The sequence below is a fragment of the Asterias rubens genome, chromosome 15 (genome assembly GCF_902459465.1).
Source record: "Asterias rubens chromosome 15, eAstRub1.3, whole genome shotgun sequence".
NCBI classification, from domain to species: domain Eukaryota; kingdom Metazoa; phylum Echinodermata; class Asteroidea; order Forcipulatida; family Asteriidae; genus Asterias; species Asterias rubens.
This window is the reverse complement of record NC_047076.1, coordinates 12,809,803-12,827,954: the sequence shown is the minus strand read 5'-3', so window position 1 is coordinate 12,827,954 and position 18,152 is coordinate 12,809,803. Positions and strand designations below refer to the sequence as shown.

At 41.6% G+C, this 18,152-nt stretch overlaps 1 protein-coding gene across 1 annotated transcript in view; it reads left to right on the top strand.

Moving 5' to 3' along the window:
• The window catches only part of LOC117300286, a 30,431-nt gene extending 22,026 nt beyond the window's left edge, over positions 1-8,405 (top strand). Inside the window, exons 25-30 of the mRNA XM_033784020.1 lie at positions 541-3,445; positions 3,866-3,949; positions 4,631-4,927; positions 5,589-5,717; positions 6,542-6,680; positions 7,475-8,405. Of these exons, the coding sequence (XP_033639911.1) occupies positions 541-3,445; positions 3,866-3,949; positions 4,631-4,927; positions 5,589-5,717; positions 6,542-6,680; positions 7,475-7,685 (3,765 nt within the window). The 3' untranslated portion in view covers positions 7,686-8,405. The remainder of the gene's footprint in view (positions 1-540; positions 3,446-3,865; positions 3,950-4,630; positions 4,928-5,588; positions 5,718-6,541; positions 6,681-7,474) is intronic.
• Positions 8,406-18,152: the final 9,747 nt, after the last annotated feature.

Genomic DNA, 18,152 nt, shown 5'->3' with positions numbered 1-18,152 from the left:
ACAACAATAATAATGTCGAAGTCTTTTAAAGTGCACGTATCTACCCAACAAGGTACTCAAGGCGCTGAGTATGTACAAACTTTCAGAAAGATGGGTTATTGCAGTGATGGATTCTGAGACCCAATTATGTAGCACTTATAAGGGTTTACAAGGTGCTACGGCTCATGAAGCAGCCACAACCAGGATCACCGGGGCGAACCCCTTCTCTTTTCAATAAGTGCACTGGGTTCTTATACATGCGTTTACACAACACATGGGACCAAAGGCTTTACGTCCCATCCGAAGGACGAAGCAATGGTTAAGTGTCTTGCTTAAGGACACAAGTGTCACGGCTGGAGATTCGAACCCACACAAACCCAAAAGATGGTACATGCCTTCAATTAAAAAGTAATGGAGGTGAATTTAAAATTAATTTGACTCATAATACTTCTTCTGATCTGTGTTTAAATACACCTGAACACAAAATGTCTGCAATTGAAAAGTGAAGTGAATTAAAAAATAAATTTACTAAAATGTACGATCTTTTTTTTTTTTTTTAAGGTATGCACAAACAAGGCCCAGTGCGTTTGTTTGGATGGATGGAGTGGAGCAGCATGCAATGAAACTGATGGCACACCACCAACTTTGCCTCCACCCACTCCAAGCATTCCTCCCCCGTCCCCAACGCTGAGCCCCAATGGGACATCTCCAACGTTGCCTCCGCCCACTCCAAGCATCCCTCCCCTGTTCCCATCAACAATGAGCCCAAATGGGACATCTCCAACATTACCTCCACCCACTCCAAGCATCCCTCCCCCGTTCACAACAACAAGCCCCAATGGGACATCTCCAACATTACCTCCACCCACTCCAAGCATACCTCCCCCGTTTACATCAACAATGAGCCCAAATGGGACATCTCCAACATTGCCCCCACCCACTCCAAGCATCCCTCCCCCGTTCACAACAACAAGCCCCAATGGGACATCTCCAACATTACCTCCACCCACTCCAAGCATACCTCCCCCGTTTACATCAACAATGAGCCCAAATGGGACATCTCCAACATTACCTCCACCCACTCCAAGCATACCTCCCCTGTTCCCATCAACAATGAGCCCAAATGGGACATCTCCAACATTACCTCCACCCACTCCAAGCATCCCTCCCCCGTTCACAACAACAAGCCCCAATGGGACATCTCCAACATTGCCCCCACCCACTCCAAGCATCCCTCCCCCGTTTACATCAACAATGAGCTCAAATGGGACATCTCCAACATTACCTCCACCCACTCCAAGCATACCTCCCCCGTTTACATCAACAATGAGCCCAAATGGGACATCTCCAACATTACCTCCACCCACTCCAAGCATCCCTCCCCTGTTCCCATCAACAATGAGCCCAAATGGGACATCTCCAACATTGCCCCCTCCCCCTCCAAGCATACCTCCCCCATTCCCAACACCTTCGCAGAATGATACATCCCCAAATGCAACCTTACCCCCACCCCCTCCAAGCATAACACCCCCCTTCCCAACACCTTCACATAATGCAACATCTCCAACATTGCCTCCTCCCCCTCCAAGCATACCTCCTCCGTACCCAACACCTACACAAAATGGCACATCCCCAAATGCAACCTTACCCCCACCCCCTCCAAGCATAACTACCCCCTTCCCAACACCCTCACATAATGCAACATCTCCAACATTGCCCCCTCCCCCTCCAAGCATACCTCCTCCGTACCCAACACCTTCACAAAATGGCACATCTCCAAATGCAACCTTACCCCCACCCCCTCCAAGCATAACACCCCCCTTCCCAACACCCTCACATAATGCAACATCTCCAACATTGCCCCCTCCCCCTCCAAGCATACCTCCTCCGTACCCAACACCTACACAAAATGGCACATCCCCAAATGCAACCTTACCCCCACCCCCTCCAAGCATAACACCCCCCTTCCCAACACCCTCACATAATGCAACATCTCCAACATTGCCCCCTCCCCCTCCAAGCATACCTCCTCCGTACCCAACACCTACACAAAATGGCACATCCCCAAATGCAACCTTACCCCCACCCCCTCCAAGCATAACACCCCCCTTCCCAACACCCTCACATAATGCAACATCTCCAACATTGCCCCCTCCCCCTCCAAGCATACCTCCTCCGTACCCAACACCTACACAAAATGGCACATCCCCAAATGCAACCTTACCCCCACCCCCTCCAAGCATAATACCCCCCTTCCCAACACCCTCACATAATGCAACATCTCCAACATTGCCCCCTCCCCCTCCAAGCATACCTCCCCCATTCCCAACACCTACACAAAATGGCACATCCCCAAATGCAACTTTACCCCCACCTACTCCAAGCATTCCTCCCCCATTCACAACACCTCAAAATGCCACATCCCCATCTACACCACCCTCAACCCAGCCACCCGCAACCCAACCTCCCTCGACCCGAACTCCCTCAACCCAGCCACCAGCAACCCAGCCACCCTCGACCCAGCCACCTTCAACCCAGCCACCCGCAACCCAGCCACCTGCAACCCAGCCACCTGTAACCCAGCCACCCACAACCCAGCCACCCTCGACCCAGCCACCCTCAACCCAGTCACCCGCAACCCAGCCACCCTCAACCCAGCCACCTGCAACCCAGCCACCCGCAACCCAGCCACCCACAACCCAGCCACCCTCGACCCAGCCACCCTCAACCCAGCCACCCGCATCCCAGCCACCTGCAACCCAGCCACCTGTAACCCAGCCACCCACAACCCAGCCACCCTCGACCCAGCCACCCTCAACCCAGCCACCCGCAACCCAGCCACCCTCAACCCAGCCACCTGCAACCCAGCCACCCACAACCCAGCCACCCTCGACCCAGCCACCCTCAACCCAGCCACCCGCAACCCAGCCACCTTCAACCCAGCCACCTGCAACCCAGCCACCCACAACCCAGCCACCCCTGACCCAGCCACCCTCAACCCAGCCACTCGCAACCAAGCCCCCCTCAACCCAGCCACCCTCAACCCAGCCACCCGCTACCCAGCCACCCTCAACCCAGCCACCCGCAACCCAGCCACCCGCAACCCAACCTCCAGCAACCCAGCCACCTGCAACCCAACCTCCCTCAACACAGCCACCCGCAACCCAGCCACCCGCAACACAATCTCCCACAAGCCAGTCCCCCTCGACCCAACAGTCAGTAAGTCCAGGCTACATAATAGCTAGACTGAAAGTCATGGTTTTAGACAGCCAAAACAACCCCCTTTATGGTACATCAGTTAGAGTCAGTGTAACAGGTGGTAGCTCAAAGGACCTGATAGTTCCTGAGGTGACCAACGTTGTGGATATCATGAGGATCATTCCAGCCGATGGAAGCCTTGGGGTCATAGTCAGCAAGACGGGTTACTCCAGTAATGCTGTCCGCTGGAGTAGTGGAATTACCGAAGGTACGTTCAAACTTATGAAATAAATGTTTCAAGGTGGTACTGGAAAAGTCTGTGTTAGTCGTAGGCCATTTTCGAAACCATGGCTTTAGCTTTGGATTCAGCTTCAGGCTCAGTCCTCTAGTCTGAAGCCCTAAGCCTGGGCCCAAGCTGGAGCAGTGTATTGGAAAAGGGCCTTGGCAATTAATGTGTGGTTCCTTATATGGGGACTTTGTCTATCCATTTGAGCAGAACGCCAGTTGAAACTTTTTTTACAAGTTATAATCATGAGATCTCCATCTCTCACAGCTGCAACTGTGACACAATGTTTTAAAAAGACTTTACAAGATTCCTTAAGCCAACTTTTACCAAAGTTTTTGTTTCCCTAACCTGAAGTTTTCCAGTGTGATCTTTTGACCATCTTTATTGTCCATGTTTGTCTAGATCTAGTGGTGAGGTTGCAACAGCTACTGGTAGCAACTGTAGAGATACAGGGTAATAACATGCTGATTGAGAGTGGTTTCAATGGTAAGTCAGAGTAATAATAATAATAATTATAACATTGAAGTCTTATATAGCGCACGTATCTACCAACAAGGCACTCAAGGCGCTTAGTATATACATATATACAGAAAGAGAGGTCATTGAAAATAATGAATTCTGAGACCAATTATGTAGCACCTTTTAAGGGTTAAGACCGGGGCTTGACTAGACTAGGTTCTTTTACATGCGATACACAACACATGGGACCATGGTCAATGGCTGTTGGTTGATGCGTCTGTAAAATATGTTTTTCTTGATTTCGCTTAAAGCCATTGGACAGTTTGGGTAAATAGTATTGTCCAAGGCCCACACTTTGTGTATCACAACTTATATATAAAATAACAAACCTGTGAAAATTTAGGCTCGATCGGTCATCGGAGTCGGGAGAAAATAACGGGAAAACCCACCCTTGTTTCCCCACGTTTCCTCGTGTCATGACATGTGTTCAAAATAAATTTGTAATTCTCGCTATCGAGAATTGATATTGTTTGAATGTTTTCTCAAAAAGTAAAGCATTTCATGGACTAATAATTCAAGAGAAGTCTTTAACCATTACCTTCTGTAAACCCTGTAAATTATTTGTAAATCTGTGAACTTTTTTTTTTTTTTTTTTTTCTGTACCGAAAGTGTATAATGGCTTTAATTCAATTTTTTGGTTTCAAACAGAATTTGGTCAGCAAGCAATAATTCAATTCGACACCTCGTTGGTTGATGGAGCAGCTATTGACGCCTTCTACGCATTAACCTCCGACACCAAGGTCATCCCAGAGACAGAAGCCAACTCTAACGGTGCCACGGTTGAGCTGGTGGCGTTGGGGGCGCTAGAGTTGACAATTAACGATAAGGAATCGGGAGATGTGATCTCATTGGACGGAGGGATTGAGATGCTTGTACCTCTAGATCCAGGATTGAATGTTAAAGACGGGAACGATGTTTCTATTTGGACGTACAACGAGACCACAGGTAAAGCTTATCCCTTGACTTGTCATGGCCTATCAGTTAAAGGCAGTGAGCACTATTGCTAATTACTCAAAATAATTGTTAGCATAAAAACGAAGTTGGTAACAAACAATGGAGAGCTGTTGATAGTACAAAACATTGTGAGAAACGGCTCCCTCTAAAGTAATGTTGTTTCACGAGAAAGAAGTAATTTTCCACGAATTTGATTTTGAGACCTCAGAATTAGATTTTGAGGTCTTAAAGTCAAGCATCTGAAAGCAAACAACTTCGTGTGACAAGGTGTTTTTTCTTTCATTATTATCTCGCAACTTCGACGACCAATTTTCACAGGTTTGTTAGTTTATGCATATGTTGAGACACACCAAGTGAGAAGACCGGTCTTTGACAATTACCAAAGGTGTCCAGTGTCTTTAAGGACACTGGATTTAAACTCTAGTGTTTCAGATCAGCAGAGTTTGGGTTTGATCCCATGTACATTTCTTGCCTCATTCATTCTCCCTCTGTGAGTCGTACTGGTCTGTCCATCTCAAACTCCTAAAGTCGTTGGGGGGCCTTTTATGTCTTGCTGTTATTGATATTGTTATTATTATTACTATTATTAACTTGATTAACTGGAATCTTGCTTTTAATCTTGCTACAACTTGTCATGTGTTCTCATCTTTAGCATTCTGGGAGGAGGCAGGAGTAGGGAAGATTTTAGTCACTGGAGATCTTCTTGCTTACTGGCAGTTCACAGCCCCTCATCTCTCATGGTGGATGGCTGCTGATAGAGCAGACAAATCAACACCAAAACGTAAGTGACTTGTTCCTTTATTAGGAGCGGGGCCTTTCATCATCACTGGCAGTGTTGTGATGTACAATTTGGGGTTGGAACAAAAATTTGAACCAAAGACCGGGGCCTTTCATCATCACCAGCAGTCTTGTGATGTACAATTTGGGGTTGAACACAAATTTGAACCAAAGACCTCTAGATTGGTGTGCCAGCACTCTACCAACTGAGCTGTTTAGCCCTATGTTGGCGGTTTTATTGACTCTTTTCTTCATAGGGGGGGCGGGGGCTTTCATCATCATTGTCAGTCTTGTGATTTATCAGGATGATGTTGGGTTGAACAAAGATTCGAACTAAAGACGTCCAGATTAGTGAACAGGCACTGTACTATAACTGAGGTGTCTAGCCCTATGTTGGCAGTTTTCTTTACTCTTTTTAACTATTTTTGGTTGGGGGGGGGTTGTCATCATTGTCAGTCTTGTGATTTATTTGGTTGATTTGGGGTTGAACAAATACAAATTTACTTCAGCGGGATTCAAACCAAAGACCTCCAGATTGGTGTGCAGGCACTCTACCAACTGAGCTGTCTAGCCCTACGATAGCACCTGCATTTTTTTCTTTATGGGGGGGGGGGGCTTTCAAAAAAAAAATTTGACTTGAGCAGGATTTGGACCAAAGACCTCAAGATTAAAACACATTGTTGTGTAAGGGTATATGGGTAACAAAAAATAGTTCTTCATCCCAGATGCAAATTTAACACCTATTATTATATCTATTATTAAAAATACAAGCTCTTCTCTGTAAAGCTTTATATATAAATTGAATTAATGTTTCTTTATCCCCCACAGCGCCAGGACAAACTTTGAAACCAATCTTACCTGATACTGGAAGTCAAATGGGAACAGAGGTTGTTATATACGCTTCAGTCGGAACTCTGCTTGCTTATCTGGCTATCATATTCATAGGTGTAGGTTGCTGTGCATGCAGGTAAGCTCAAACAATGTCTTTAAAAAATTATCTTTCCTTAAAGGCAGTGGACACTATTGGTAATTATTCAAAATAATTATTAGCATAAAACCTTACTTGGTAACGTGTAATGGAGAGCTGTTGGTAGTGTAAAACAATGTGAGAAACGGCTCCCTCTGTAAGAAGGAATTTCCACTACTTTGATTTCGAGACCTCAGATTCAGAATTTGAGGTCACGAATTTAAAGATCTGAAAGCACACAGTTCGTGTTGCAACTTTGACGACCAATCGAGCTAAAATTTTCACAGGTTTGTTATTTCATGCATATGTTGAGATACACCAAGTGAGAAGACAATTACCAATAGTGTTCAGTGTCTTTAATATTTTGCAGCCAAACTTCGACGACCAATTGAGTGCAAATTTTCACAGGTTTGTTTTTTATGCATATGTTGAGATTCACCAAGTTAGACAATTGCCAATAGTGTCCAGGGTCTTAAAGGGTTTTAACACCTTCTGTTTATCAAACTGTTGGCTTAAACATGAATCCCCAGTCACTATGAATGTACTATAATTTACCTGTAGAATTTTCAGCTGCATTTGTCGTCAATTTAATGCACTTTTTAAACTTTTGCACTACCCCTTGTGACTTTTATCAATTTTAGGATTAAATTTGAACAAACTGCTGGACAAACCCCTTGTGGATTTTTTGCCCAAATTTGATTAAATTAGCCCTTGTGATTTTTTTCTATTTTTTGGCCCAAGTTTAAATTGTGTAATGTTGATGATTATATATATTTTTTTGTTTTCCTGGACAGGAAAATGAGGAAGCAAGATAAGGAAACGTCGGCCACTCTTCCAGTAGCGTCAACTGAGATGCAAATTGAGATGCATCCTCAGGTGTTCAACAACAAAGGTTTAGTCTCTGATGATGTAGCTATAGAAGTCAATGATAACGTTGAAACCATGGCAACCATGGAGCAACCCGACAACCAAACCAGCGCTGATATTCAGTTCCAATCATCATAGAACTAAGAAAGGGGTTAGCTTAGTGGAAGTGTCGTGGAGGAGCCGTTAAGAGCGACGAATACAAACTCTGGTGTTTCTGATCCGCAGAGTGTGGGTTCGAATCCCCAGTCGTGACACTTGTGTCGTTGAGCAAGACACTTCACCATTGCTTCACCCTACGGATGGGATGTTAAGTCTTTGGTCCCACATGTAAGAGAATGGGTTCGCCCCAGACCAACTGTTAAACGTTGTTTACGCTTTTGTATTCTTTCATCACTATGTAAAAGTAGGTAGGACATTCATTTTTGGAAGAGTCTGCGAAAATGGTACCGAGTCGGTTTTTAGAATAAGTTTAATTTGTTTCTTTACTTTCATTAATTTCATAACTGGACATCAGCTGTGCTATTATTTGTTTTTAATTCATTTATATATATATATATATATTCAAATGTGACAACTATACGGAATCATTACTTAAATTTAATTTTATTTTTTAAAGACTTGTAAAACTATTTTTAGTTCTTTTTAGATCTATGTGACAAATAATATACAAGTTAAGTTTCTTACAAATAATAAGTTGAGAAATGAACAAAAATAGACCACAGACCTTTAGTTCTTTCATCGTTGCGCTAAATTCTTTCAATTTAATCAATCATTAGGCTACTTGGATTAATAACCATCATTTATCGTGACACTTGTGTCGTTGAGCAAGACACTTCACCATAATACATTTACACATATATATATTCAAATGTGACAACTATACGAAATCATTACTTAAATTTAATTTTATTTTTTAAAGACTTGTAAATCTATTTTTAGTACTTTTTAGATCTATGTGACCGTTTCCTTTTCTTTAATTTTAAATTAGAAACAAATAATAAACAAAGACATGTCAATGCGTGATTCATACTTCATGCGAATGCCAAGCAAATTTGACGTGAATTTTACGTCACAACCCTCCTTTCGCAGCGATATTCGCAAGCGAGTTGAAGGGAGTTGAACTGCTGCGAATTTGTGGCGAATTTGTGACGTCAACATTTGTATTGCATGGGCATATGCATGAAGTATGACCCAGGCTTAAGTGGAGTAAAATATATACTAACATCTTCAGGGGCTAAACCCAGATGAATTTTATCAATTGAAATTTTCTAACGAACCCTTGATTTAAAAAAAGGAAATCAGAACCTCTCTTTTGGAATTGATTTGCAATCAACATGACTTGAAATTATTTATATAAAAACAATTGTTACCTATTTCTCCCTTTTTTTACAACTTGATTGTTAACGTTTATTCTAGATTAAACAAATTAATGTCATTTATACTAGTGTGAATGGATTAATACAATTTTCCACTAATTAATCATCATACATCTCTTGTGCTTTGATTTATTATCTTTAGCCCAAATTTGATTTAAATCACCCTTTGTGATTATTTGTGTTTTTGTTTTGCAAGAAGGGCCAAGCAAGAGTTAGTTCAGCAGTTGAATTAATTTTTGATCTAACAAATTTGGGGCAGAAAATAAACAAAATTACAAGTGGTAATTGTAGTTTTATTTAATTTTGGCCTAAAAGAGCCTCAAGTTAAATTGACGGAGTTGCACCTGGTGATTTTTTCAATTTTAGGCCCAAATTAGATGAAACTGCTCGAGTTCAACAATAAAATAATGTTACTTTTGAAAAATAATATACAAGTTAAGTTTCTTACAAATAATAAGTTGAGAAATGAACAAAAATAGACCACAAACCTTTAGTTCTTTCATCGTTGCGCTTAATTCTTTCAATTTAATCAATCATTAGGCTACTTGGATTAATAACCATCATTTATTACAATGTATACGTTTATTTATAACGGGTGCGTTCGTTTAGCTTCCCTGGGTCGACCCCGGTGTGTGGCGGTTTTTTTTTCTTTCTAGGACGAACGTGGGTTATTATCTGCACACGTTCGCCTTGAAAAACAGCCACACACGGGGGTCGACCCGGGGAAGCTAAACGAACGCACCCAAAGTTTAATATGATTCCCGCCTTCGATTCTCGCATTTCGGTTCATTCCGCGAGATCTTGCGGGAGCCAGTTGCGTACCCCTGTGATATCGAACAGTCACCGGTGATTGGAACCAGCCAAAGCATCCGACAGGTACCCGATTACCGCTTTACACCAGATAAGCGTATGGTAGAGGTCTGGGTACCCGACGGCTTGATGCCGTGACGCCATATTCAAAATGGCCACCAGCCATGCTTTATTTTGTCAACACCGTGGATATACTTACGATGATTTGATGTGATTTAATGTCTCTATGGGTAAGCTTTATCGTGTAGTTTATTCAAGTTCATAATGTAGAGTATGAGTGGGCCTCGTGGAAGACGTTTGAATACCTAATAGTCACAAAAACGTGTAGTTATGTCGCATTTCTTTTCCACCTTCATGTGCTTTACATAAACATCGGCAACCCGGAAGCTGTACCGTTTGCCACACGTCACACTGGTAGGTCGTCAATCAGATGCCGGCCGTCAATCAGATGAAACAATGGACTTTTCTGTGTAGCCTATAGTTTAAAGATTATATGTCTACTTCAAGGGCGATGCTGTAGTCCGACATCCACCTACATGATGTGCTTTACTTAAACAACGGCAACCCGAATAGCTGTAACGTCGGGCCTACTGATACCCACCGCATCGTCAATGGCAATTTACCGTCAATCAGATGAAACAATCGACTTGTCTGTGAAGCCAAGTTTTCAGATTGTTTTTCTACTTCAATTCGTTGATAGTTGTATCATAGAGCAGTGTGAGGGCCAGCGGCCTACAAGTTTCTAGACTTTAAGATTCGTTTTACATTAATTAAAAATGAATTGTTGTAAACTGCTTACCAACCAAAATGACCGGTCCCCCTATGGTATCATCCAAACATGGTATCAAGTTTCAACATTTGCAGATTGCCTTTCTCGTAGGTTAATGTCCTAAAACTGGTTTGACAAAACATACAATCCTTTACACTGAACTGCTCAAATTGTCTGTGTGTCTTTTTAAGACAAACGGTCTAACTTTCAATAGTTTGAATTATTATTTGTTGTCTTCATCTAAATCCAGCCGAAAAGCTTTCAAAATCGCCTGAATATTTCATGCACGGAGGGCGAGGGGTAGGTGGAAAAACTATTTGAGTAGTTTTCGATATAATGGATGCCTCAAAAATCAAAATTAAAATTTTAGACCCATCACATTGTTCCAGCAAAGATGTTATTCCCGCCGTCATTTTGATCGCCACACAACCCAAAACCCGCCACCCTCCCCCAGCGACAATCCACTCCCATCAATAGTTCCCAACATCGTTTACCCCGTGAACTAATTTTCTATACATACAGCGTTTGCTCAAACATTTTCTAAGTTCGAACCAAAGAGTCCCCTATGTGTGTGTTGCCTAATAATTGCATTGTAAACTGTTGTGTCATACTTATAGTGAGTGCCTTGAACCATCTTCAACTCGCAGTATTTTTCAGATTCACAACCAAAGATTCTCATGTCTACCCATACCTGCTCCTGCGTATCCCTTCAACTCGCAGTTTATTTACCAAGTATAAAGCAAGTAAATCCCTATGCCATAGTACCATGTGACCAAGTTTCCCAGTTAAACTAATTGTCTATACTAATTCGTATGCCTACAGCATGTGCCTTCAACTCAAATATTGTTGTACATGTAGTCCGAACCAAAGAGTTCCCCGTATGTAATGTAATGGGCCCTGCCAACAGCGTGTAAATTTCACTCTTAAATTACTAAAGCACTAATTTTACTTTGCCATAGTACCATGTGAATTATGCTTCCCCATCAAACTACGTTTTCTATACTTATGCCTACAGCGTTTGCCTTCATCTCAAACATTGTCAAAGTCCGAACCAAAAAGTTCCTCATATGCCTGTTTTATATACAGTAATGGGCCTTGCCAACAGCGTGTATATTCCGCTCTTAAATTACTAAGTATAAAGCACTGGTTTTACTATGCCATAGTACCATGTGAACCATGTTTCCCCATTAAACTACTTTGTCTATACTTATGCCTACAGCGTTTGAATTCATCTCAAATATTTACTAAGTCCAAACCAAAGAGTTCCCCATATGCCTATGTTAATAAACATTTAGTAAAGGGCCCTGCAAACAGCGTGTGCATTTCACTCTTAAATTACTAAGTATACAGTACTTATTTTACTATGCCATAGCATCGTGTGTAAAGTTGTCCACTCGCAAAATATATACTAAGTACAAAGCACTGAAATCCCATGCCATAGCAGTATACGTAAGTATGAACCGAAGGTTTATCAGGTCTAAAATGCGAATTATCCTGGGGGGGGGACCCAAGTGGGTGTCGTGGGTAGGTGTCGGCCTCCCAAGCAAAGGGTCCCCGGTTCGAACCCCGGTGGTGGCAGCGCGGTTGCCGTCCGAGAAGTCTGGACTCACCAGACAGTGGCACACACCGCGCAGTGGCACTCACCGCTAGCACTCGCTTAGAAAAGAAACTTAAAACTTAAAACTTAAAACTTAAAACGAACCTATGCTCTTTTTTATATAAGTTTTAAAAAAATAAGAAATAAAACATTTCTAAAACATCTCCAACTTTTCTTAAGCTGGATTCGATCCCGGGACCCTCCGGTCCAGAGACCAGAGCCCTTCCACTGGGCCACTGCTCCTTCTTACTAATATGCGTTCGAGTTTTATTTTAAACCTTCGTATGACAAACTTTTAATTAAAACGTAGTAAAAGAACACCCGGGAATCGAACTCCGCACCATTGGGTGTAGAGTCCGGAGCCCTTCCATTGAGCCACGTCTCCTGTTACTTTTATGGCGTTCGAGTTTAATTTTAAACCTTGGTATGAACAACTTTAAATCAAAACGTAGTAAAAGAACACCCGGGAATCGAACTCCGTACCATTGGGTGTAGAGCCCGGAGCCCTTCCATTAGGCCACTACTACTCTTACTTCATTTGCGTTCGAGTTTAATGTTATACCTTAGAATGAACAACTTTAAATCAAAACGTATTGTAGCTTATGCCTTCCACTCGCAAATTATTTATTAAGTGTAAAGCAAGGATTTCCCTATGCCATAGGGTACCGCGCAAACCAATGTTCTCAAGCATACTAAAAGAACACAGATCGGGAATCGAACCCCGTACCATTGGGTGTAGAGCCCGGAGCCCTTCCATTAGGCCACTACTACTCTTACTTCATTTGCGTTCGAGTTTAATGTTATACCTTAGAATGAACAACTTTAAATCAAAACGTATTATAGCTTATGCCTTCCACTCGCAAATTATTTATTAAGTGTAAAGCAAGGATTTCCCTATGCCATAGGGTACCGCGCAAACCAATGTTCTCAAGCATACTAAAAGAACACAGATCGGGAATCGAACCCCGTACCATTGGGTGTAGAGCCCGGAGCCCTTCCATTAGGCCACTACTACTCTTACTTCATTTGCGTTCGAGTTTAATGTTATACCCTAGAATGAACAATTTTAAATCAAAACGTATTATAGCTTATGCCTTCCACTCGCAAATTATTTATTAAGTGTTAAGCAAGGATTTCCCTATGCTATAGGGAACCGCGCAAACCAATGTTCTCAAGCGTAGAAAAAGAACACAGACCGGGGTTTGAACCCTGTACCATTGGGTGTAGAGCCCGGAGCCCTTCCATTGGGCCACTACTACTCTTACTTCATTTGCGTTCGAGTTTCATTTTATACCGTAGAGTGAACAATTTTAAATCAAAACGTGTTATAGCTTATGCCTTCCACTCGCAAATTATTTATTAAGTGTAAAGCAAGGATTTCCCTATGCCGTAAGGGTACTGCGTAAACCAATGTTCTTAAACATTGAAAAAAGAACACTCACCGGGGCTCGAACCCAGTACCTGTGGCTTCAGAATCCAGGGCACTTCCACTGGGCCACTAATACTCTTGCTCAATTAGCGTTCGAGTTTTATTATAAACCTAAGAAAGAACAACTTAAAATCAAAAAGTGTTGTTGCTTAAAAAATGTTTCCACTCGTAGTCTATTTACTAAGTTTAAAGCAAGGATTCTCCTATGCCGTAGGGTACTGCGTAAACCAATGTTCATAAGCATGGAAAAAAGAACACACACCGGGGCTCGAACCAAGTACCTTTGCGTTCAGAATCGCGAGCCCTACCACTGGGCCACTGGGCCACTGCTCCTCTGCCTAATTTGCATTTTTTTGCAGTTTAGTATCTCAAAATACACTGTTAAGAACAAACAGAATACGATGCCATGATTGGGACTGGATACAACAGAGTTGAAGCATCATTCAAACATTCGACGGTGTTTTGGATAACTAAAATGCACGGGACTAAAACGAGCGGCCTATTTAACTGAGAAAATATCAGGGATTGAAATCATCTCTACAAGTGATAGGGCAAATCGGACGGGGTGGGGGGGGGGGGTGTCATAGTCACACAGAGGGCGTTATCTGGCCAGCAAAACCTTCAATCATTTTATGTTATAAATTGTTAATAATCTAAGTAGTTTAACTGTAGATAAGACGCGGCACAGATTGTTCTTTACTTTTTATTTATTTTTTTAATAATCGAGTTTCCACATTTCACATAAAACTCTGCTTTTTATTACAGACAATTGATTTTTTTTCTTATACAAGCAGCAAACAGTGTTTACAAGTACAACATTTGATTTAAATCATCAAAATAACTTTTTAAATTTTATTATTATTAATTATTATTTATTGGGCAATTCACATAAAAATACAAAAGTTCAAATAATTCACGAAAAGGATATGACTCTTAAAAACATTCAATATATTATAAATTTGTATCTGGAGTGGAATAACGGTGGGAAGGGTGTTCCAGCAAGATATACAAAAAAGTCCATTGTAAATAATGCAAATGTTGATAATATTATATAAAGCTACATGTACCATAGGGTAGCAGTCACTGTGCCAGACTTTGGATAACTTTCCGTATGGCGCCACCACTTTTTCACTCATTTTTACAAAAAGGGATTTATCATTGAGGTAAATAAGATACTATATTATTTCATATCGGATGAAAAAGTGGTGGCGACATACGGAAACTTTTCCCAGACTTTTAAGACTCACTCTTAGTAATGTAAACATTGCCGAATATTGATGCAAGAAATGCTATATGTACATGTGAATAGGTAAATACAATAAGAGAAATCCCTGAGAAATCAACGGGGAAAAAGCAACCTATACTGAATAACAGAATTGTAGGGAGACATAACACGCCATCGCCCACTGTGTTGTGAACAGTAACACATGTACAAAAGCATACCGGCTGAACGTAGTGTATAATTATGTTATACTAGAAACATACAAATCACAGACAGAGAGTTTACCAGTGTTCTTAGGGGTATAAAGACTGATTATTGAATCAGAATAAACGTGTAGTACATTAGTCTTGCGTGAACAGTTCCCTGAAGATTAAAACCACGACAAAATGCTGAAATATCGTCCACGGAGACAGCCAGGAGAGAGGGTCAACTGCATGCTTGGACCGCTTTCAATGTAGTGTGTACGCGGCATAAAGCTGGTGATACGAAGCGTTGGGTTATAAGACCAACTATAGGGTACCCGACCATGTCTGCCCTTGCAAGATGTTTCTTACATGTACTTCTTGCTACACGGGTGCCACAACAAATATTAAAAGGAACTTTTGAGAACCATATCATTGTTCCAGCAATCTGTGATTTTGTTTCCTCGCCCTCCATTTGACCAATGTATGAATTTTTATAAGATTTGGAGATACAAAAAAGGGGTATTATAACTTGACGTTTTTTCACCCTCAAAAACTTTTTCTCTCCGATTTGCCTCAACATTTAACCAAAGGTAGTCCTTTATGTGTAGAAGACAGTCTCCAAGTTACAGATTGCTGGAACAATGGGATGGGCCTCAAATATTCATTTTAATCTTAATTTTGAACCGTCGTTATCAACGGATTTAGGCAATATCTCAAAAAGTTGCCATCGTAGACGACTAAAACCAAGATTTTTGTGATCCTCGCCCTCCATTTGACCTATATATGAATTTTCATAAGATTTGGAGATACAAAAAATTGGCCGATTTTTGAAAAAACGACAAGGGGGTAAGCTTGACGTTTTTTCAGCCTCGGAAACATTTTCTCTCCGAATTGCCTCAAAATTTAATCAAAGGAAGTTCGTCATGTGTAAAAGACAGTCTCCAAGTTACAGGTTGCTGGAACAATAGGATGGGTCTCAAATATTCATTTTAATCTGGATTTTAAACCGTCGTACTATCCGAAATGAGGCATTATCTCAAAAAGTAGCCATCGTAGACGACTAAAACCAATATTTTTCTGCTCCTCGCCTTCTAATACACCTAGGTATGAAATTTCAGGCGATTTGGAAGACACAAATTTCGGCCGATTTTTGAATAAACGACAAGGGGGGTAAGCTTGACGTTTTTTCAGCCTCGGAAACATTTTCTCTCCGAATTGCCTCAAAATTTAACCAAAGGAAGTTCGTCATGTGTAAAAGACAGTCTCCAAGTTACAGGTTGCTGGAACAATAGGATGGGTCTCAAATATTCATTCTAACCTTGATTTTAAACCGTCGTACTATCCGGAATGAGGCATTATCTCAAAAAGTAGCCATCGTAGACGACTAAAACCAAGATTTTCCTGCTCCTCGCCCTCTAATACACCTAGGTATGAAATTTCAGGCGATTTGGAAGACACAAATTTCGGCCGATTTTTGAAAAAACGACAAGGGGGTAAGCTTGACGTTTTTTCAGCCTCGGAAACATTTTCTCTCCGAATTGCCTCAAAATTTAACCAAAGGAAGTTCGTCATGTGTAAAAGACAGTCTCCAAATTACAGGTTGCTGGAACAATAGGATGTGTCTCAAATATTCATTTTAACCTTGATTTTAAACCGTCGTACTATCCGAAATGAGGCATTATCTCAAAAAGTAGCCATCGTAGACGACTAAAACCAAGATTTTCCTGCTCCTCGCCCCCAATTACACCTAGGTATGAAATTTCAGGCGATTTGGAAGACAAAAACTTCGGCCGATTTTTGAAAAAACGACAAGGGGGTAAGCTTGACGTTTTTTCAGCCTCGGAAACATTTTCTCTCCGAATTGCCTCAAAATTTAACCAAAGGAAGTTCGTCATGTGTAAAAGACAGTCTCCAAGTTACAGGTTGCTGGAACAATAGGATGGGTCTCAAATATTCATTTTAACCTTGATTTTAAACCGTCGTACTATCCGAAATGAGGCATTATCTCAAAAAGTAGCCATCGTAGACGACTAAAACCAAGATTTTCCTGCTCCTAGCCTTCTAATACACCTAGGTATGAAATTTCAGGCGATTTGGAAGACACAAATTTCGGCCGATTTTTGAAAAAACGACAAGGGGGTAAGCTTGACGTTTTTTTAGCCTCGGAAACATTTTCTCTCCGAATTGCCTCAAAATTTAACCAAAGGAAGTTCGTCATGTGTAAAAGACAGTCTCCAAGTTACAGGTTGCTGGAACAATAGGATGGGTCTCAAATATTCATTTTAACCTTGATTTTAAACCGTCGTACTATCCGAAATGAGGCTTTTTCTCAAAAAGTAGCCATCGTAGACGACTAAAACCAAGATTTTCCTGCTCCTCGCCCTGTAATACACCTAGGTATGAAATTTCAGGCGATTTGGAAGACAACAATTTTGGCCGATTTTTGAAAAAACGACAAGGGGGGTAAGCTTGACGTTTTTTCAGCCTCGGAAATATTTTCTCTCCGAATTGCCTCAAAATTTAACCAAAGGAAGTTCGTCATGTGTAAAAGACAGTCTCCAAGTTACAGGTTGCTGGAACAATAGGATGGGTCTCAAATATTCATTTTAATCTGGACTTTAAACCGTCGTACTATCCGAAATGAGGCATTATCTCAAAAAGTAGCCATCGTAGACGACTAAAACCAATATTTTCCTGCTCCTCGCCCCCAATTACACCTAGGTATGAAATTTCAGGCGATTTGGAAGACAAAAACTTCGGCCGATTTTTGAAAAAACGACAAGGGGGTAAGCTTGACGTTTTTTCAGCCTCGGAAACATTTTCTCTCCGAATTGCCTCAAAATTTAACCAAAGGAAGTTCGTCATGTGTAAAAGACAGTCTCCAAGTTACAGGTTGCTGGAACAATAGGATGGGTCTCAAATATTCATTTTAACCTTGATTTTAAACCGTCGTACTATCCGAAATGAGGCATTATCTCAAAAAGTAGCCATCGTAGACGACTAAAACCAAGATTTTCCTGCTCCTCGCCCCCAATTACACCTAGGTATGAAATTTCAGGCGATTTGGAAGACAAAAACTTCGGCCGATTTTTGAAAAAACGACAAGGGGGTAAGCTTGACGTTTTTTCAGCCTCGGAAACATTTTCTCTCCGAATTGCCTCAAAATTTAACCAAAGGAAGTTCGTCATGTGTTAAAGACAGTCTCCAAGTTACAGGT